General features: G+C 38.9%; 2 protein-coding genes across 3 annotated transcripts; one reads left to right on the top strand and one right to left on the bottom strand.

The window, feature by feature from the left end:
* Window positions 1–3,147: 3,147 nt before the first annotated feature.
* On the bottom strand, window positions 3,148–13,061 carry RANBP1 (RAN binding protein 1). The gene is made up of 6 exons (XM_082773815.1): window positions 12,966–13,061; window positions 11,575–11,711; window positions 9,935–10,092; window positions 8,161–8,289; window positions 6,053–6,118; window positions 3,148–5,100 (listed from the first exon to the last, which is right to left on the bottom strand). The coding sequence occupies exons 1-6, from the start codon at window positions 12,978–12,980 to the stop codon at window positions 4,976–4,978; spliced, it is 630 nt and encodes a 209-aa protein (XP_082629941.1). The 5' UTR covers window positions 12,981–13,061; the 3' UTR covers window positions 3,148–4,975.
* A 54-nt stretch (window positions 13,062–13,115) lies between these two features.
* TRMT2A (tRNA methyltransferase 2 homolog A) lies at window positions 13,116–22,020 on the top strand. 2 transcript variants are annotated; one of them, XM_082773813.1, is made up of 11 exons: window positions 13,116–13,937; window positions 14,664–14,772; window positions 15,264–15,445; window positions 16,345–16,459; window positions 16,737–16,852; window positions 17,433–17,544; window positions 18,588–18,710; window positions 19,333–19,408; window positions 19,933–20,049; window positions 20,275–20,371; window positions 20,688–22,020. In XM_082773813.1, the coding sequence occupies exons 1-11, from the start codon at window positions 13,327–13,329 to the stop codon at window positions 20,989–20,991; spliced, it is 1,962 nt and encodes a 653-aa protein (XP_082629939.1). In that variant the 5' UTR covers window positions 13,116–13,326; the 3' UTR covers window positions 20,992–22,020. The 2 variants fall into 2 exon arrangements, with proteins under 2 accessions (XP_082629939.1, XP_082629940.1); XM_082773814.1 differs by lacking the exons at window positions 15,264–15,445; window positions 16,345–16,459.
* Window positions 22,021–22,086: the final 66 nt, after the last annotated feature.

The raw sequence follows: 22,086 nt of genomic DNA, 5'->3' as shown, positions 1-22,086 counted from the left end.
AGATACTTATTGCTGTAGATACTAATAACTCTAGCTATTATCCAGCTCTAAATGTTTTTTTTTTTTCTCCTGTGCATGTCCATTTTCACAACTTTAATATTTCCTTACTATGCAATTGCACAAGCTTCTCATTTGAGAGGGCATCTTGTTTTCAATTAAACTACAGTCTGAGAAATCACTTACATGTACAATCCACTCTACAGCTGATTACTTCAAACTTTTCTTCACCAAACAAAATAATTCTGATCTGTTGCAGCTAGTTTTCATTATCTCCTGACTCTGAAAACGATATATTGTCAAAGATTTAGTCAGGGCTAGCAAAGGACCGGATCATTTGTCTTATTTTAAAGCAAGAGTAATTTTAGCTAAATTTGGAAGGATTTTAAAACCTACAGAAACCATCATAAAGGCAAGAGTTAGAAAAAAAAACAACACAACACACCTGTACAAACACCTCACCAATTAACTAGTGCAAGCTTACGCATAGACAAGATTTCAACTTGACACTTTGAAATCAGTTTGGCTAATCAGGAATTAAGATACTAGCTGCCAGATACAGCTTAGAAAATACAGCTTGCCAGAAACAAGCATGACCAGCCAGAATATACAGGCATACTGGGAACAGAAGTACATAAACACAGGCTATGAAGCCTTCCATTTCAGATGGAAGAGAGAGGTTTTGTTTTTTTTTTGTAATAACCACATTGGAAAGCTGCTGACAATCCGTACAGGAGATCAAAATAATGTCAGCTTTATAATCCCCCATCTCAGTATTTACACAAATAGTTGCAATTATTCAACATTAATAAAATATCAAATGGAGTTTTCTAAACTTTTGTTAAAAAAAGTTTATACTAGCATTTAACATTTCCATTCAGTTATTCAAGTGAACACATTGGAACATGAAATAGCAAAAGGCATAGCATTTCTCTTGAAATGTTAGATGGGGATGTCAGAGTTCATCACAACTCATTAGCCATAGAACACAGCATCCACCTTCTGGACCCGATGAATTCTCAACCCAGGAAATCCACACTACTGCTGGTACAGCTGGTCTGAGCTGCAGGTGCTGCCTCACAGGCAGGAAAGGCAGCCCAGGCTGGGGATACTTTCTGAACCAAATGCTTCCCCACCATCGACACAGAGCAAGAGAAGAGCTGGTCTGTCTCCAGAACTCATCCCTTCTCATCATCTTGGGCATATCCTCACCACAGTTCTTTCCATAGTGAAGATATATATACACAGATTAATCCCTCATTTTTTTCCACTTAATTGTTTCAACTTTTATTCAAGTCAGTTTCAAGACATTTAGACCAAAATTGGACCAACTGTTCAGTCTTGTACTCTTGTACGTAAAATACAAGCATTTCTTGAGCAAGTTGCATCACTAAGAATCCACAACATTCTCATGTCTGCTTAGTGTTGAGAAGAATTTTAATTTTCTGAGGTTTTAGTATCACAGAAAATGCATTTGATACAAGCTACCTTATTGCACAGGAAAATTACCATTTACAGTGTTAAAATACAGCAAGTTGGGGTTGTCAGCAACTTGTGAATGAGACATATTGTGTCATTGATACAATCCTACGCCTGAAGAAAAAAAGTATAGTCTCCAAAATAATGTATAATTTATAAAGAACTACTTCAAATTTGTTTTTATGATAATAAACTCAGTCTTAAAAATAGACTTAACTACCTGTTAAGTACATGATGTTTTCTGATGAGCACCAAAAACTATTTTGAAGTTAAATTCTTCATTCAATTCTTCATTCAGGTATCCTCAGAAACTCATCCATCCATTTTTCTGCACATAAAACCATTTGTACCAACAAAGGCTGGGTTACTAAGCCTGGCTAGATTACATCTTTTTACACTTGAAACAAGAAGAATTGGTACAAGCTACAGAAATTAGCACTTGACAATACTTCACTAATCTCATTATAGTTTCCAGTTTAAGAACACATTAAATCCTCCTAAAAAGTTTCACTTGCACTTTCTGTAAGATTTGTCATATTCCCAGTAATCTCTCAGTTATACAAGTGCTTAAAAATTCTCTAACTGGCTACCTCAACACAACTAACTCCCCATAATTTTTGTCTACGTTTAAGCATGCTAGGAGTTACCTTGCCTCGCAGGGTGCAGAAGGGAAATTAGAGAAGATCGTACACTACCACAGCCTTGTAAAGTAGCCTTCATATAGCCTTGATTCCAAGTTGACGAAGAAAGTACCAAATATACCTCAATAAGGTGCAGAAATTTAGATTCACTGGATTTCTATACTGTCTGTATAGTTTCGCAGGACGCATTCTTTATATGACAATACCTTCAGACATTTAAATCATACTGGTTACTGTGATTTTAAAAACCAACATATGGCAGTTGTAGTTGCCTACAAAATCATGAAAGAATTCCTACATTACAAGCCTGCCTTTTTGTCAAAACACTATTTCCACTTTTGAGCCAAGTTTATTATTTTAAGATTCCCTATTGTCCAAAAAGACAGGCCAGATTCTGTTGTCTCAAGAATACCATCATAGTGAAAATGGGAAAGTGTGAATGTTTAGTATCTGGTAACTACTGGAAGAGGGGTGGTGAACAGGACACAAGATATATCAACTAGAACTCTACAATTCTCAATATACAGAAAGCTATAAAAACATTTTGAAGGCATCTCTTGGAAGCTTGTGGTATGTACACATTAAAGTTCGTTATTAGACTGACTTAAAAACCTTACTTCATCAAGATTAACTTTCAGAATACTTACTACTTTTTAATTTGTAGCGCAGCACACCTACGGCTTCTAAACGATCAGAACATTGACTAGCCAGTCTTCAATTTAGAAGACAGACATGTTCTTCAACCAAACGCTAACCACAAGAAATATTTTACTTAGCAGTCCTCATAACTTGGCTCTTGGAGATTGCAGACTTGCACTAAGGATGACTGTAATCCATGAACTGTAAACATGGATCAGTTAACCTAAACAGGAAGGGAAATGTCTTGAAATCAATTAAGTATGCATGAATAAGTGAAAAAGGGGGAGGGGGAAGGAGAAAGAAGGTAATAAAATTAAACAGGCACTGTCAATATTAACATTAAACAAATTGTTTCCTCCTGCCTTCTGCACAAGATTTGATAGCGAAATCAAACCCATACATTTTGTTGCTTCCACCACACTTTGCCCCTGCAGACTAAAAATACATTCCCAGTAAGAGTTAACTTTAAATAAACAGCAAATCCTTTAAATGAAAATTTAAATTTATTTTGAAGTTTTTAAATGTCATTTCTATCAATTTAGACACACTGTTTGACATTATCAGATCAGAGAATTTACAGTGACTCATGGATAAAGATTTGGCTTTTACATTCAAATGTTAAGTACTTCAGAAGAACTTTGTCTTATTTCCAAACCAGAAACACTAAAAAACATTTTATTTTGCCTTTCAACCATCTTTGTTAATTAACAGACTTTTGATATCTGCCGTACTTGAAGTGGAACATGCACAACACCAAAGGAATTACTTTGTTTGAATGAAGTGAGTACCTTAATTACAGTTCCAGACTTAAGACTAGTTCATGATAGCATCAAAAGGCAGTGCTAAGTAGAAATAAAGTATTTTTTTAAATATATTTTCCTCAGGTAAATTGCAAAGTCTGATCTACTTAGAGAGCCTTTTTATGAAGATAAAAAGGTCTTGCTATCTGATAGTAATATTGTAAGAAGTTCAGCAAGTTTTGTCCAGTTTTCATAGTTGTGGGAATGGTAATAGAGAATTCCATTGCTATCTAATGCTATCCTTGTATTAGTGGTTAACAACAAAACTCAATCTATGAGACTTAAATTGTGTTGATTTTATCACTTGCTATAATTTCTTCTACTCTCTAGCAGTAACTTGAAACCAGACAAACAGTAAATGCTCACAGGGGAGAGATTTGATCATTTGCCCATTATTGGCAAGAAGATTGCCCCTTAAGTGTGTACAACACAATTAAATGACTTAAGTGAATGTCAGAATTCCTCCTTTCAAGAGGGACAGCCTCCCACCATGCATCTTACAAGTTAAAAACACTCCAATTTTTGAAAAACACCATAAGCCCCAAGACCCTGGAAAAAGCTTATAAGTTTTAAGAGTTTAACTGTTATGTGCTGACACAGGGCAAGGTACCCAAACTCTTTTGTATATACCTTAGTGTAAGAGACCAGTACTGCCTTTAGTCAGCCAGAAGCACATCATGGAAGATCTGGGACAACAGCTACAACTTTGTGCTAGACTCCAGTATTTTTAATATTAACAACTTTCATAAGCAGCAGGGGTGAGATTTTGTTTCATAAAAGGAAAATGCTACTCAGGTCTCACATAATACATTTCTTCCTCCACCTTTGTTTTCCCTGTCTAATGAAACATCAGTAATAGTGTGCTAGGAATGCTCTATCAGCTGATGCCACAAGTCAGCTGCGTTTCAAGAATCACAGGCACAATCCCTGCTCAGGAACACACAGCAGGAAAGGGCATGAAATGTCTGTTACATTACAGTTTCAGAAGCCATAAAAAAGAAAAAAACATGTATGCAGTCTTAATCTTCCCTGTTGGTAAGGTCTATGAACCTAGTCAATCCATAGGTATGATGATATGAATCTCAACACCCAATGAAACAAGTATATTCATAAGCCTTTAAAGTACATAGAAAACTCAGTTCTGTCCTCTGATGCTGTTTCAAGTTTGTTTTATTCACTCTTTTGGATGACCATAAATAAGTGTTTCCACTATGGAAAAGAAAGTTAGCACAGTACATTTTCATGACTGGGGAATGGATTTTCTGAAGACATCTTCAAAAGGGCAAAAGCTTAGAAAAAACAACCTGAACATTGAATTCAGTTCCTTATAAAGTCCCTTGTAAAAATAAAAATTAAAAAAAGAAAAAAAAGGAAGAAAAAGAAAAATTATAAAGGAAAAACTGCAAGGCCCAGGATGACTTATTGCTTTTCTTCATTTTTTTCCTTGGTCTCTTTCTTCTCAGATTCTTTGCTCTCTTCCTTTACAGAAAGCTCTTCTAGTTTTTCAGCAACTTTATCAGCGCTATCATTTTTGTCTGTGCCTGCTAAGAGATCAATGACAAAAAAAAGTTACATACAGGCAGCAGTCAATCTTCCTGTAACAGGGGAAGTAGAAGCAGAGGATAAGGAGGGCAGGGAGGAGAGAGATGGCTGGTATTTAGAATAAGAACAAAAGCGAATAAGTTCTTTATTGATCACTGGAATGATATCTTCTCCTTTGGTAGATACCTCTGATGCTAGAATTTTAATCACAAAATGAATGTGTAATCATAGTGACAGAAAAACATGTAACATTTGGTCAGCTTTGATGCTACTAGTAACAGACTCCATAGAACATGCAGTCAAGTACATATCGTAAGTCCCTAGCTTTTGCCTATCTTAAATTAAAAACATCCTTACGAAACCCAAGTTCCCTGATGTTTGAAACTGAGACAGACAGGAAGTTCTTAAGACTGAAAAATTCTCATGTAAATATCAGGAGTGTTGTCTGCAGACTGCTTGTAATCTCTACTTCAGGAAGATGGAAATGTTTATTTTACAAGGTAAGCTGTCTTGTTACAGAGACAGTTACAAAATGCAATGAATTAAGCTGTTAGAAAGACCTGTAAACGAAGCTGTAGCATTTCTTCACATTAACAACTATAAGAGCAGAGTATCCTGCTTTCACGATTCCCTCCCAAAATTCCACAAGTAAACTGGAAGGAAACACTACTGTGGTTGCAGTGCTCACAGTTTGTATACAATAAACCAGAAATGCTTCTTTAGTAGCAGTTCTAACAAAGCCATGTCCCAAAAGCAATTGTAACAGCCTTCTACAAAAAAAGAAGGCATTTGTCATGCCTGTGAACTACTGCTCTCGCAGACAGAAAAAGCACCTGAACTGAAGCCTGCAGTTCGGTACAGAGTGAGTCTGCTCAAACACCATGATACTCCAGGGGGCTATAACCACTCAAACAAGAAGAGCAGCATGGTACAATACTTAAGACTTAACCTTACCTTTCTTTGCTCTCTTGTCTACTTCATTCCTGCATTCTTCAAACTTCGCTTTGAATTTCTGTGCATCTGTTTCAGTAGAGACAGTATTTATTAGCTTTATCTCCCTGTAACATTAAATACTTCTCAAGTATCTTCCCTCAAAATCAAAAGTTCTGCGTAAACAAAAACTTGCAGGCAGTTATAAAGCAACCTAGTTTAAAATCAGAATGCTGTGCAAAGGTCTCCAATGCCATCTTTGTGCAGAAGCAGTTTGTCTTTAGCAAGTCTAACAGAGCCTTTTATTTTGCACCTTGAAAATATTTAAAACAGGACTCCAGAAAGAGCTGCTTTGTAGTCCAGCTATTTCTGCTCTTTATAAATAAGAATGACAGACCACTAATATGACAGTGCAGAAGACTGAGGATTGGCCCTGAGGTACCCTCCATCTCCACTATGTTACCCCCCAAAAGAACTTCAGACCTGTACCACAACTTAGGGCATCATCATTAAATACTGAAGATAAAACCTATTTAGAGTATTCGGATTCAGTACCTGAAGACCTTGACTTAAATTGCTCCTGATTACAGCAGCTAGGGAAGCACAGATTCCTCATATGTCTAAGTTGCTTAATCAAGCTACAATAATGTTTATACACAAATAAAACAAACAAGAGACAAAAGCTGATCAGTCAAGGTATTTCCTAACACGAGAACTATAAAAGCATTAGCATGGTAGGCCAGCTTGGTACTACTGACCACATGAGGTCACTGTTGCCCCACAGTAAATTCAGAAGCCACCATGAAACTAGCTCAGGAAAATATTAACTTTTTTTTAAGCAGCTCAAAAAGAAAAGATGCATGAAGGACACATTTACGCCTGTTCACCTGTTATCTGCTTAGTCAGTACTGCAAAGGGTAAACACACAAAGATGATAACTATCAATACAGAAGACAATACCCTTAATAACCTATACAACCTCTACTGAAAAGAGGGAAAGACTTTGCAAACATAGGCAAATAATTACCCAAACCTTTTCATTTCATATTTAAGAAGCAAGCAAGCACTAAGCAGGTGCACCACAGATATATGGCTAAACAATATACTAGAGACTTGAAGAAAAGAAAGCAATGAGATCTGCTACATTCTTCCTTGATGCAGGCAAATCCATCCTGTGGGTATGCAAACAAGGTAGTATTTCTCTCATGGCATTTCCATATAGCCTTGGTACAATATCAACATTAAAAAGGTCAGCCTATACACAGAAGTTTGGCACCGAGAAAAAGATAAAAGCTAAGCTGATTGCATTACTATATGAAATATGCTGGACTAGAAAGGATGCATTTCAAAAATACAGAGCTACTTTATTACCATCTAGCATACAGAAAGAAAAGGTGGCTAATACACTAACTACTTGTGTGGTAGGTAGTAAAGCAACAACATTTAACCTTCCCCCCCCCCCCCCCCCCAAAAAAAAAAATATTAATGAACTCCTTGAATCATCCCACAAAGCTGGAAAAGCTGCAGTGGCACTCAGCCCTACTAGCTGATCCACATGTAATTAGGGACCTACTCTATTCTAGTAGTCAACATAGTGACTCCAGAAAACAACACCAACTAGTATAAGGGTCAGGTTTGATTTCACTAACCAAACATTCAGTTTAATCAAAACTAAGATGCTATATCCTTTATTTTATAAAAACATCTTCTGCTAAGTCAGATAAACCACATCTCAGGTCAGTATTTCCTTTCCTTGCTTCTACCACAAGAATGGGGTCTGAACAACTGAGACAAATGAAAACAAGCTGCATATACTAATCTCTACCCCCACAGCATTGCTGCTTTTAGTTTTACTCTAATTAGCATTACACTTGCATGAAACAGTGTACGTTAAAAAAAGTTTCCTAGAGCATAGAGCTCTGCAAATACTACTCCAGATATAATTATTATACTGTATGCCAGCATGTATGGTGAAATGATTAACTGACTTCTCTCAGTTAAAGCAGTAATTAGCTAATGCTACCATGCAGCGCTAAGTTATGTTTTATGTACAACGGGTTTACAGTAGTGTTTGGACCTGTAGTGTAACATACAGCATACAATCAACACAAGTTCAGCACCAGTTCACTTACTTTCCGCATTTAAAAAACGGATTGCCAGAAGTTCAGGCTTGGGGCTTTCATCTGCAAAGTCAGCATGTGTGTTCCAGACCCATGCCCTGTCACTTCCAGCATTAGGCTTCAGCTCCATTAAGGGTGTGACTGAAAAGCAAGCATTAAGGTGGTACAGAGCACAATAGTAAACGTTTTCCACACCAGCCTCCATACATCTTATGGACAGCTGACTGTGATGCTTATGTAAAGCAGCTTACAGAAAAATACTTTCTGATACATAGAAAGGAGTGCCCAGTATGATTTTCTTTACATCCTCAAAATGATGCAACACCATTGCTATAGAGAAGAATGGTGGATTCACCACTGTCTAGTTAAGAATTTAATTAAGAAATGGAGTTTAATTCAATTCTGTTTTAAAACAGATGACTGCTGCACTCTAAGTGATGCAGACACTAAGCACAACTCTGAGAAACAGTCAAATAGTTTATGAAAAGGCACACAAATAGAAAAACAGCATTCTTTCGCACACTGAAAATAACATACTATCCACATCTGAGAATCTGAAGATAGTCAACTCCTTCCCTTGCATTTTTTAATTTAGAGATGGGATTACATTTTGTTTCGCTTAATGTTTGCATAAATGAAGAGTCCTTTCGTCTGTATGTGAATCATTATAAATTCAGTAAAGAAATCTATACTGCAAGTAGATTTTCCAGGAAAAAAAAATGGATTACATGGACACTACAGATATGTCAACTATGAACAGTTTTTACACACTTGCAGAGGTTATTTTCCTAAACAAAAGGCTTATTGCTTTTGGTTGATGACTATGCTGCTTTTCTGTTCACCATTTTTACTAAACAGGAACACCTGAGTTCTGAAATCTGACCTTCTGAAAAGATATGCCCAAAGAAATTAATCATTGTTTCTGACTACAGATTTGTATTAAGTTGCATTAAGCAAGTACTTCAAACTTACCTAAATGTAAGTTAACTCCACAGATACCTTTATATAAACCTGCATACTACCAAAGCAATCAAGTAACATGAAGCATTACTGAATTGGTTTACTTGTTGCTAAATTGACTTTCAAATTTGTTTTCACTTCACATTTATTTTTATTCAAAGAGAATTAAAGGAACAAACCCTTCCTGCTCCATCAGCTCTCAATATATATTCTTTTTGAATAAATCACCTGAACATACCCCTTTCATTTCAGTCTGCTTCACTAGCAGAGAAAGGCTGCTGGACAAGTTTAGCACCTCAGTATCTGCCTTCTAATGCAGAAGTATTGTTTCTACCATTTCAGCCATTTAACTTGGGATGCTAAATTATTATGATTGCTCTCAGTATTTTGTTTTTAAATGAACGCAGAAAGTGGAGGCCTCAATACCATTCGTTATAAGCAATGTATGTTCTGGCTTGTTTTTGTAAAAGCATGAGAAAGTAAGCAAACATTGTCTGTCTACTCAAGATAAAGTGTCTTTAGAACACCATTAATTTGAAGAAAAAAAGAGTAACACTGTCAGAGTCAGCATTGCAGGCTGTTCCCAAAACCAACTACAGCTTCCTTATGCTAATAAAAATAAGCGTTTATGGTTTTGATATTTGTAGTCTTGTGCACAGAGTAACACATGACTATATTTACAGTAATATAAGTTGGACATTGCTTTAAGATGCAGCCATTCCCTAGTTGCTTCTAAAAAGCCACTGGGCTCTTAACCTTCAATTTAAGGAGCTTCATCAGACTTTTTCAAAAAAAAAAAAAAAGTAAATATATCAACATAACATACTGTAATGGTTTGCACAGATTTTTAGGGTTTTATCCCTCCTCATGAGGAGGCGAATTGTTCCCTTCTCCTTGTGTTTCAGGAGTTTTACATCACCAGTTCCTCGTTCTTTCCATTCTGGTAGGTCATTCTCAGACGCAAATCGGAAAAGTTTTGCTCGCCTTAAAGAAGAGAGAATTTCAGAAGTTAGCCTGTATGTAAAAACACTTAATGAAACAACATGCTCAAGTGTACAATAGTGTATTTTCTGTTGTTTTTTTTTTTAAGCCACACAATTTTTTCTTTTAACCCAGGCTTTTATTCAGCATGTAGCATTAGAAACTGGTATTATATATTCAAGTTTAATAACAAGCCATTAGGAAATACATAACATACACTGGAGTTCGTTATGTCCTGGACACACTTTTGGGGAGGATGATAAACATATCTGATGTACATAACCTTTTAAATTAATGAATAATTAACAGGCTTTGCTATACCTAGCATAGCAAGGTAAATATTAGAAAATACAACTGCTTGAATGAAGAATATTGTTGGTTGGCTGTAGCAACCAAACAGCTACATCAAGACTAAGACTCTTGTATAATTCCAAGCCCAGTGTTTGATCTAAGGTTAACAAAGTGCCTCACCCTTTAGAGCCACTCATTTCCCTTCATCTCCAAATGCGTAGCTATTGCTATTCTTCAAGTCAGAATAAAAGAAACTTAGTGCTGCACTGCAGTGCAACATACCTGCTTCAGAACTTCATTCTTTAATTTTCCAAGATGGCAGTGTACCAAAGAAGAAACAGCAATAGTTTGGGAGATTAGTCAATGCTGACCTTAGAGAGATAGTCTGAAGAGCTTAAGACACTGCTAACATGAAAAGAAGCACCTGCTCACACTACAGGATAAAATATATCTAGCCTCATGCCCAAGCAACACTAATTCCAAATAGGTACATGTCAGGTAAAAGCACAAATTCTACATTGGTCTTCTAGATGTAGCAAGGAAGCATCAGTATGGAGACACAATTTAAGAACTTCAGAAGTGCAGTATCTGCTGCAAGCAGAAGTTAGTGATCACTACAGAAGTGTTCAGGAAGAAGCTCAGTGTTCTACTTCTCTATACAAGAGCAAAGGACAGGGCTTGTAATGAAAAAGATTTTTCAAGAGAAGGTGTTGGATGTTAGACTTCTATTAAACTTCTGTTAGACTCTGATGCAGATGAGCTACTGTGGTCCAAAGCAAGTCACTCCTAAGCCCAAAGGGCACTAAGTAACTCCTCTAGTTTTAGCTACCAGAACAACCAGCATTCAAAAAAAAAAAAAATCCTTTTCTCTGTTATTTGTTTTATACTGTGACTACACACCTTCAGACCTCAAATTATTATTCAAGTTAATGCCTTCTTTTAGGCTAAACAAAACAATATTAAAACCAGATTCATAATATCATATTCTCCCTGTACTGTTCCAGACCTTAATCAATTTCCTGGGGCATTATTGTCAATCATTCCCCCACTCAATCTCTGCCACCACAGCAAATACCAGCCTAACTATTCCTAAATAGTTAACCAGCTTTTTTGTAACACATTCAAGTTAATGTAATAACATTCAAGTTAAAGTCTAATAACCAGCTAGATAACACATAGAAGTATTCAACTTACATCTTAAAGAGCTCTTCCTCATCCTCTTCCAGAGTTTTTATTTCTTGTTCAGGAAGGGAAACTATGGGCTCAAACTGAGGATCATGGTTAGAATCATCTGCATTTTCAGTAGAAGTATCATGGTCCTCATGTGTTTCCTGGAGAGAGATGGGGGGAAAAAAAAAGAAAAATTTGTTATATACTTAAATTCAAGACTACTCAGTGATTAAAAATTAGTAACTGAAATGTCTTGTGACAATAAACCAAAGTTATAGTTGAAAATTAATTGCTTTAAAGTCAACATACAATTATAGTAAGAAAAAAGTGGTCTTGCACAGCTACACGTTTTAGTTCTACCCACTAGCTTTTGGTGATGGAAAAGCTGCACCAATTAGCTTTCTGCTGAATGTTTCATGCTTCCAATACACTACTACTTCTTAGTGGCTAATGACCTATCACTACTGCAGGAACAAAAGAAAATCCAGCAAAAAAAAAAAAAGACACAACATTTTACATCCAGAAAGGCAGCATAAGTTCATTGTTCTCATCTTATGTATTATAACTCCCACAACCTGAGGTGTTGGTGAAGCACAGTCACACCACTCATAACTTTTTTCCATTCCAGCTACACTCTCCGGGGGAACTGTAACGGGTAAACGGCCAAGGCGAGACTTCCCCGCGGGTTGTTGGGCCCGGCCCCAACGTTCGCTGAGCTGCGGAACCCCTCGGCGTGGCTGGCGAACTGCCGGCAGCCCCCGGCACAGCCCGCGAGAGGAATCCACCCGCAAGCCTAACGAGGCCGCACGCGGTTAGCTCAGGTGAAGGGCCCCGATTCGGTTTGGTGCTGCTGCTTCAGTAACAAAAGGAAATAATAAAAAAAAAAAAAAAAAAAAAAAAAGGAGCGAGGGAGCACGAAGCGCTGCAAACGACTCCCGAGAGCCAGAGCCCGGCCAGCCCAGGCGGGCCGGGAGCCTTGGGCTCGGGCAGGCCCCGCGGGGCAGCGGCCGGGCCCAGCTCCCGCCTCGGGGCCGGGCCGAGGAGCGGCGGCCGCTGGGCTCCAGGCCAGGCCCTGGCGGCGGCCACGTGCGAGCGGCGCCCGTTACAACGGCAGGGCCGGGCCCGCCGCCACAGGCCCGCGGCACCGGGGCTGCTCCCGCTGCGCCGAAAAGGGATTAAGGGGAGGGGGGGGAGCAGCGCCCAGGCGGCCCCTGAGGGAGGCCGCGGCCTCCGAGCGTGAGGGAGAGCGGGGTGGGGGGGGGGAGACTGAGGCCGCGGCCTCCCTCAGGCCTCGCCCCCACCTGTTTCCGTTACTCCCCTCCCCCACCCCGCGGCCTCCTTCCCTTCTCTCCCCCTTCCCACCCCCGCTCCCCCCCAGCCCACCCGCCGGTGCCCGCAGGGCCGCGCTCCCGCACCTTGGTGTCCGCCATGGGCCCGGGCTCGCTGCGCTCCGCTCGCTTCCGCCGCCCCTCCCGCCTTTACCTCATGCCCGCGGCCCGCGCCGCCGCAAGGCCCGATGGGAGGCGGCCCCCGCCCCGCCCCGTCCCTGCAGCCCCCGCGCCATGGCGGCGCCCGCCCCGCGCCCACGCCTAAGATGGCGGCCGCCTGCCTGAGGGAGCGGCGCGGGTCGCTGCGCTTTGGTTCATTGAGGTTCTTATGAGCGACGCGGGGCTTGCGAAAGGGGAGCAGGGCTGAGAAATAAACTGAAAGTTAACGGGCTGCTCCCAGAGGAAGCAGTGAACAGCGCGGCGCGGCTGGGCTTCATCAGGCGGCGGGATGGAGGTGGCTGTGCCGGCCGGGAACGGCGCGGCCGGGCCTGAAGAAGAAGAAGGAGGAGGAGGAGGAGGGGGAGATGGCGGCGGCGGTGGTGGTGAAGGAGGAGGCACCGGGGGGGACCCCACGCCCGGCCCCGACGTGTACGGGTACACCAAGGGAGAGCTGTTCACCTCCGAGATCTATAAGGTGGAGATACAGAACCTGCCGAAGTACATCGGCTTCAACGACGTGAAGAAGTTCCTCGCCAAGTACGGGCTGAGCCCCCACAAGATCAAGCTCTTCGGGCGGCAGACGTTCGCCTTCGTGACGTTCAAGAGCGAGGAGGAGCGGGACAAGGCCGCGCGGGCGCTGCACGGGGTGCTGTGGAAGGGCCGCGCGCTCAGCGTCAGGTTGGCCAAGCCCAAGGCCGACCCCATGGCGAAGAAGAGGAAAAAAGCCGAGGGGAGCGAGGCAGGGGAGGCGAAGCGGCCGGCCCCACCGGCGGCCGGCCCCGAGGAGCCTCTCAGTAAGCAGATAGCCGATGTGGTGACTCCGCTGTGGAGCGTGCCCTACGCCGAGCAGCTGGCCAGAAAGAAGCAAGAGTGCGAGCAAGTGCTGCAGAAGCTGGCAAAGTAATTAACGGCTGGTTGTGAAGCTGCCGTGGGTCTAATGATATGTGGTTACAGTGGTATAGAGCTAAGTTTGAGCAGATTGCTATCTAAAATAAAGCCGGTTAGAGGGATGTCAGAAAACAAATCCCAAACAAAGTAAATAACAGATCATCTGTGATGCTAGGGCTGAAGAAGTGCTCCAGCTGGCAAAACCTGCCATTGCCGTTCTTGGTCAGCTTCAAAAGATCACTAAATGAAAGGACATCATTTTGGGAGTCCGTAGTGCCATGGGCATAAACAGAAAGATGTTTGTGCCCCTGAAGTTCAAAAAAATGTGCACCTGTCAAATGTTATAAGAGGCAATCTGTAGAGACGGCAAAATACCATTAGGGTCTTCTCCTAAATAATCCCCTCATTTTTTAAGTCTGGTCTTTGCAGATCAAAGTATCTTTTCCATCATTTGCCCTAATTGTGTAGATAAAATTGCATTCTGTTCGTGCATCAGTACCTTGCCAAATATAGTACTAACCTTTGTAACTACATTAACTCTTCTTTTGCCAGGTTATGGTTCTTGTAAAATTGGAGGTTTTTTCCATGTTAAACAAAGTATTTATTTCAGAAGAAATAGTCTTCCTCTGGCAATCTGATACTTTATTATGCCCTAGCTTCAAAAGGAAAAAAAATGTTGTGGAACAGTTTACTTTTTCCAAGTGTGTAGTTTTAAATGTTTGTTTCTGATTTGGGCAGGGAAATAGGAAATAACAACAGAGCGTTACTACCTTGGCTGTTTGTGCAGAAGCAGAAGTATAACAAAATGTGCTGCCCGGTAGAGGGAGTGAAAGCATCACCGTTACAGGTAATGTCATCCGAAGTTGAGGATGGGAGGGGGTTGATGAGCTTAGGGCAAAATTGATTAGTTGGTCTTAATAGACTGCAGACAAACTGAGTATTTGTCTTCATTGCGTAATGAATGATGAATTTTAGACATCATTGCCTTTCGTGTAAATAGTGTGTGGAAATATTTACAGGAAGCAGAGAAACGCTTACCTGGATATTCTATCTTCAAAGTGAGCATGCTGTCCCCAGAAGTTTGTGTTGTAAGCTCATAAAAACATCTTTCAAAGAATGCAGTATTTTGCTTTTAGAGTAACGTGATTTACTTAATTCTTTTTCATTATTGTGGTTAGTTCTCATACATCAAAGTTCAGGAATATCTTCCATACGAACTGAAATGGCTTGTGGCCTTCTGCAAGTACGTTTAACCATGTGAAGGTTGTTTTCAGATAAACTTGGCATGTACAAGTAAGTGCTGTATAAATATCTTATATAACTTTATTTTAAATCTAGACCGAATATCGCAACAAATGTGAGTTTTTGATTGGGATTGGTGTAAATCAAGAAGACAAAACTGTGGGTTGTCGTCTTGGCAAATATAAGGGTGGTACGTGCGCTGTAGTGGAGCCGTTTGATACTATTCACATTCCTGCTATTGCCAAAAAAGTAGTAAAAGCATTTCAAGACTACATAAGGTGAGCATAAGTAAATTGAATTTTCTTTAAATGTTTTGATGACTCAAAAATATTCATAAAATTAAAGTGAAAAGTTTAGTGTTTGTTCTGAGCTTTATGACCTAAGGATATACCAATCTCATTCTTTAGCATTTCTTTGACATTTGCATCTTGTGCCTTGATCACTGGGTGCATGTCCCTTGTTCTTGCTCAGCTGTTTTGAGATGGAGGGGCAGATACCAGCATAACACAGCTTTATTGCTAGTGATGAGATAACATAATCTACAAGTGAAAGTGCCTGTTATTTAAGAGCTTTTTCCAATAACTGTAAAGAAAATTTTATTCTGAAAAATTGTTAAAAGAGGAACTTGGAACAACCAAAGTCAATTGCGTGCTTTACTGATTTAGAGAAGAATCAGCCTACAAGTCAATAAAACAAAAGTGGTAAATCTGTGAGCAGTCACACTTCTTAGAAAAGGAACAGTTGCTTTGAAAAGCAGTTGAATTCTGAAAAACGGAAACTCAGAACAATCTCGAATATGGAAAGTTTTCAACTTAGTGTGGAACAGAGAAGCTGATGAAGACATTTATAAAAAGTTGTGTCGTTCCCTGAACGTGGTGAGAGGCTGCCTATATCCATCCTATCTATAATTTTGGATGGGTTAAAATGGGTAAGAGGTAAGAGGATTATGAAAGCTAGGGAGAGATTATTTTGTGATTGGAGATCTATTAATCTCTTCTTTTTTTTTTTTCTTAATTAAGATTTGGAAGTCATTCTTCTCTTGACAGATCAATGTAGTCTCTGTTTGTACTTAACATTTTTCATCACTTTGCATGGTGAGCTGTTTTTGTTTCAATCAACTTGAATGTCATGCAAAAAATAGTTCCTTGTTAAGTAACTGAGCTTCTGAAAATTGCAGGTCAACTCCTTACTCAGTTTACAGCCCAGAAACCTATGAAGGTCACTGGAAACAGCTCACAGTCCGTACCAGCAGGAATGGCCACATTATGGCAATTGTTTATTTTAATCCTCAGGTATTTAAGATGATATATAATGTGCAGCCCAGATGCACAGTTTTAAATTACATAAATCTGATTTTATAAAGAGTGAATGTGAAAGAGAAATAGAATAATGACTTAGCGTGGTTTACTCTGCATTACTGCTTTTTTATTTAGAATAATCTGATATATGCAAATGAACAATTAATGTATGTCTTCTTTAAGCATATAGAAGTATATAGCAGGCATACACTATATCATATCTTCCAAGTCACTAAGATTATTATTCTCTCTTTTCAAATGAAACCTTTAGAAATTAAGCAAAGAAGAACTCGCTGACCTAAAAGTCTCTCTGGCAAAATACTTCACAGAGGGGATGGGAAGGGACAGTGGCATTACTTCTCTGTACTTTGTGGAGGAAGGCCAAAGGTAAGGAACTTGGTTTCGCTTTGGGGAATTTTGCTGGCGGTGGGATTCTTGTCGTTTGCTAATTCCTAAAAGTAGTAGCAGCATTATTACTTTGCTGAACAGTTATTTCCCTTCTCCACAATAGATTCCTGAAACTTCCAGTTTTCCTGTAGCGGTCACTGAGTAAAGGCAGCTAGGGTTTAAATGGGCAGAACTGCTACTAGTTGGTGGCCATCAAGCTGTGAAAGTGTTTGCTGTATTAGATGGGTACTTATTGTTATCAAGTAAATTTTGTGTCATTTTTTTTCTTTCCTATTTTACGTAATTTTTCATCTCCTCATCATCTTACACAGAGCACAAAGTCCACCTTATCTTCATCTAGAGACAATGTAGGTCAAACTCTTTGTGTCAGTGGAACGAGATTTATAAGAAAAAAATCCAAGGTGGTCTCTAAAAGAATGTGATAAATGTTGCCATGTTATAAACTACTGTGCAGTAGTACAGTTTTTAAGATGACTAATGCTTTTTGTTAAAAAAATAAAAAAAATTGTAATAAACATAATTGCTTGCTTTTGTTTGTTTGTTTCTCCCCTTCTACCAGGAAATCTCCCAATTTAGAAGACTTGCCTTTGGAGCATGTGGCTGGTGATAAGTACATATATGAAGAACTTCTTGGCCTAAAATTTAGAATTTCTCCTCACGCATTTTTTCAAGTAAGGCTGATACCAAGTTTCTAATTTACCTGGATTTGCATTATTGCCTCTAAGATGAGCTGTTGCAGTGTAGTGGGATACTACATATTTAAGAGATTCAACCTTTTATATATTTGCTGTGATTAAATATATCTGAGTATTACATTCTGCTGTAAAAACTCAGTAAACGAGCATAAACTTGACGGGGAGCATGTTCAAAGTAACTTGTTTTTACTAATTCAGTATTTTAATATAATTTGTCTCTTGAATGACATTGTACAGAACATGCAATAGGCAGTTCAGTAATCTTTGTAATTTTTGCTTGGTTTTCCAAAATGTGATTCTTCCCTGCCTTTAAGCTTCAAAATTAAGTAGCCTCTGCTGTGTAAATGGAAAACAAGTACTGAAATAGGAAGGAAATACGTTACCACCTGGGATCATAAATACATTGAAGATAGGCTGTATTTTCTATTATTTGCCTTAGATTTTAGTCTACTGCTATGCATTTATTTATTTTCACATGGTCGACTTTACTTGCCCTTTAAGTTAGAGAATGCAAAATAGAGGAGCTGGTTTAGTGAACTTGCTGTGTACTACTTCCTTTACAAGAAGGCATGATTACAGCATTTATATTAAAGCAGGTTTACAGATAAGGTTAAAATAAAGCTTGATGAGTGTCTTGTCATGGTTATATTCTCCTGGGTTTGAATCTACTCATTCCATTCCTGTTCAAGAACTGGAAGTATTTTTAAAATCCTTTGTTTTGTAGCATTTTCCTTAATCATTTTGTTTGTTGTTTCCTCTAGTTTTCAAACTTACTTTTTAGGTACTGTAGAAAATGTCTTGTGTTTACTGGAATATAGATACCAAAACATTCCTTCTCAGAAAGTACTGAATGAGACTTTTACAATGCAATGGTAATCTTGTAGATCAGTTATATGATGATAAGTTGATGTGAAGTTCTTTCTTAGAAAGAAGGAAAAAGAAAATTTGCTTTTATAAGACTTATTAAAAAAATTTACTGCTTATAAAAAAGTAGACCTACTCGACATATATTTTCACAGGTAAATACACAGGCTGCAGAAGTTTTGTATACTGCCATTAGGGAGTGGGCACAACTGAGCCAAGAGAGCACGGTACTTGACATTTGCTGTGGTACAGGAACTATCGGGATTTCTTTAGCCAAGGTGATTAACATCTCTTCCTGGATATAATCTACAATTAACATTCAGGTGTACCTCTTTTGTTATGAAAGAAAATACTTGATGTACTTGAAATGAAATGCATGATATCCTAAGTTTTAAAATTAATTTCTAACTAAATTGCCTGTGGCTGTTTTAACAAATCATTACGAAAGCTCACTCTTACGTTAAATACCCTAAATTATCTTTAAATTCAGTCAAAAGAGGCAGTAGTTCTGTCAGACAGCCAAAATTTACTAGAAAAGATTTGTCCACTTAACTAGTTAGAGCTTTCTTAGAAATCTTTAGATAGAAATAACCAACTTTTGTCATACTCGCATATCTTATGAAGTAGAGTAAAGAGCGTTAAGGGAGTTTAGCCCTCCAAAAAAACCAAAAACCTACCATAACAAGAGTCTAATGGGATAGATGATGTTCATCTGAGAATTCCAGTCAAAACGCCCCTGGTACTTGCAGAGGTCTCTTGGACTCTTTTCTAGCTGCAAGCTAGAAAAGTAACCACCTGTAAGTAAAAGTTCACATGCAGTAGTTAATTGCTGATGCTATGAGTAACTGTTATATTTACATCTCTGTACCATAGGCTGATCTTTTTCCCTTGATTCTGTAGAAAGTAAAGAAAGTGATTGGAATTGAACTCTGCCAAGAAGCTGTGCAGGATGCCAAAGCGAATGCCCAGATAAATGGTTAGTTAAGCTAAAATTCTAAGATCTTTGTTTTTCCAAGCATAGTCTTTTCCAAGCATAGTAGTTACATAGCTACTTCTTCACCTTACCAAGGAGCTTGGAATTACATGTTGTTGATAGTAATCTTACCCATTTTAACTATATCTCCTGAAAATATGTATGCTAATCTCCGCAGTCATTTTTCTTGTTGACTAACAGCCAACATTACTTTTACATTGAAACGTTCTAGTTTAGAAGAAAAAAAAGCGAAACAAAGCTCCATCTAGCCTCATAAATAAAACTCTTAACAGTATCTGTTTTTTGTGGGCTTTTGCTTTATTCTAGATAATGGAGCATGCTTAAGTTACTGCTGTTTAAATAATTTGAAGTAACAGTCAGTGATTGTTTAAGTTACACTGGATCAGGGTAGACTAAATAACCCATAGTTTCTAAGATGTAAGACTTTAATATCCAACTTGAGTGTATCGAAAGATGCTTTGACTTGATAAGTACTCTGATTAATACCTTGTTTCTTTGTTTAATAGAACTGAATAACATTGAATTTCATTGTGGGAAGGCCGAAGATATTGTTCCTTCCTTAATTAACATATTAGCTCCCCAGAACCTAATTACCATTGTAGATCCGCCACGAGCAGGACTGCGTAAGTTTACCTTCTCTGTTTTAAGTCCATTCTCCTAGCTGATGTTTGGTAGTGTGCCAAAGAAAACACCAGTGGAACAAATAAAGTGGGAGGCTTCAACTGTAACTTGAAGCAGCTGAGTATTCCACTAGTTTTGTTCATGCTTGAGTACAACTTGGAATACTTTTGGGAATCTGGTGATGCACACAAAACTTGCTCTCAGCTTTCTTGCTTTTGATGATCTAGACTCCAAGGTAATCCTTGCAATTAGAAGAGCCGAACAGCTGAAGAAGCTTATCTATGTATCCTGTAATCCCAGAGCTGCAATGAATAACTTTATAGAGTGAGTAATTCTTGGATAAATAAGTAAATATGGTAAGAAAAATTGATTTTTGGGGTGGAGGGCTGAGGCTGGCTTTTAAGTCATGTTTACTGATTTTTTTTTCCACTGTAAAACAGCGGACAGCTGCTACAAAGCAAGCTTGGAGCTGTGTTACCTAATAATGTGTAATAATGGAAGTATTCAGGGTGCTGACTAACCATATTATGGAATGAGGCTAGGGGAAGAAAAGCTTTTCTTAGAAGAGTAGTAGTATACTCTAAGCGATGAACAGTACACTAAAATACTAATACAGTTCCTGTTCCCTTTTCCCATCAAGTCTTTGCCGGGCCCCTTCCAACCGAGTCAAAGGAGCCTCTTTCCGTCCTGTTAAAGCGATGGCTGTGGATCTCTTCCCTCAGACCAGGCACTGTGAGTTACTGATATTCTTTGAAAGGGTTGAATATGCAAACGGAAGCTCTGCAGAAGCGAAGCCTGATGATACTCAAGTCACAACAGCAGGATGTGATTCAGAGTGCTTGGACAGTACCAACCCGTCTAACATTGATGCAAGCCAGACAACTTCTATGGATACATGCATAGATACATCATCCAAAGAGAGGGAATCAACTCAAGTCCTATGAGATACTTTCCAGAAACTTCTTTTGCTTGTTAACTGCTTCAATAACATTGTCGCTCTAACACCCAGGTAATAAATCTCTACAACAGAGTGGCTGCAAGGCTTCCAAGTTATTTCATCATAATACTAATTTGAATTAATTACATACCATTAAGCCAAATTCTGCTTTTCTCCTCCTGCCCTCAGAGGGAAACCGAGGTGAGTGAATTAATATATAGAGTGGCCTCACTCTTTATACAGTTGTGATACAGCCTTAAATGTTATCCCACAGCTGTATTACTGAAGGAGAAAGTAGCTTGAACGCAACTTACTCAGTTTGAGGTTATAACTGAAGTACTTTTGAACAAAATGTTTTCAACACCATCTCTGCACTAGATTCAAAGATCTTATCTCAGCTATCTTCCCAACTGTTTTACTCAGAGCCCTGTGCAATAAAAGAAAAATGCAGTTGCATTTACTGCAAAACCTTAACACAATAAACATAGATTGCAGGCACCTGGGGGATGAGCAAGAGTGGTGTTAGTGAACCCTAGGAACTACAAAGCTTAGCATCTTAAATCACACTTTGCACGTATGTATTGGTTGTGAGGAAAAACCTGTTTGAGATTCCTACCCTTGCGTGAGTTTGCTGTCCAGTCAAGATTCATACATCTGTACAGGTGCTCAGAGCCTAGTATTAATTGAAGGGAGCCTGATCCACACCATAGGATAGACTGACTGTTAGAAGGAATAACCATTTTAACATCAAAGTTAAAGTATTTTTAATGTACATTTAGTATGGACTGAACAAAAAACTTTTGTTACAGCACTCACAGACTTGCTAATACTCCTTTCTGTCCAGTTAGGCACATGACAGCAGGTACCAAAAATTGCAGCATTAGATTGTGTTGTTTCAAACTGACATAACTTAAGTAAAAAATACAAATTCCAATTTCTGAAAAAACTTAAACACAACTTCCCCTCAAAAAATGTTTAACATTGTATGCATTCATTGTATGCAATGTTTAACCTTGTATGCATTCAATTCCTTTCCAAAAAAGTGAGTCAATGACTACTTCCATAACCAGTAAGCCCATACTGATCTAATTTGTATTTCAAT

The sequence above is a fragment of the Aythya marila genome (genome assembly GCF_965140915.1).
Source record: "Aythya marila genome assembly, chromosome: 17".
Classification (NCBI taxonomy): Eukaryota; Metazoa; Chordata; class Aves; order Anseriformes; family Anatidae; genus Aythya; species Aythya marila.
Note: the sequence above shows the minus strand (reverse complement) of the source record. Positions and strands in the feature narration are given on the sequence as shown.

Excerpts from the sequence above, each read along its gene's own strand:
- RANBP1 (XM_082773815.1), bottom strand. Across the intron at positions 8,290-9,934 it reads AATCTGTGCAAACCATTACA|TCACACCCTTAATGGAGCTG; the intron begins GTATGTTATGTT and ends CTTGCTTTTCAG. Across the intron at positions 5,101-6,052 it reads AGACAAGAGAGCAAAGAAAG|CAGGCACAGACAAAAATGAT; the intron begins GTAAGGTTAAGT and ends TTGATCTCTTAG.
- TRMT2A (XM_082773813.1), top strand. The coding sequence starts at position 13,327 with ATGGAGGTGGCTGTGCCGGCCGGGAACGGCGCGGCCGGGCCTGAAGAA. Across the intron at positions 19,409-19,932 it reads AGCGAATGCCCAGATAAATG|AACTGAATAACATTGAATTT; the intron begins GTTAGTTAAGCT and ends TTTGTTTAATAG. Across the intron at positions 20,372-20,687 it reads GCAATGAATAACTTTATAGA|TCTTTGCCGGGCCCCTTCCA; the intron begins GTGAGTAATTCT and ends TTTCCCATCAAG.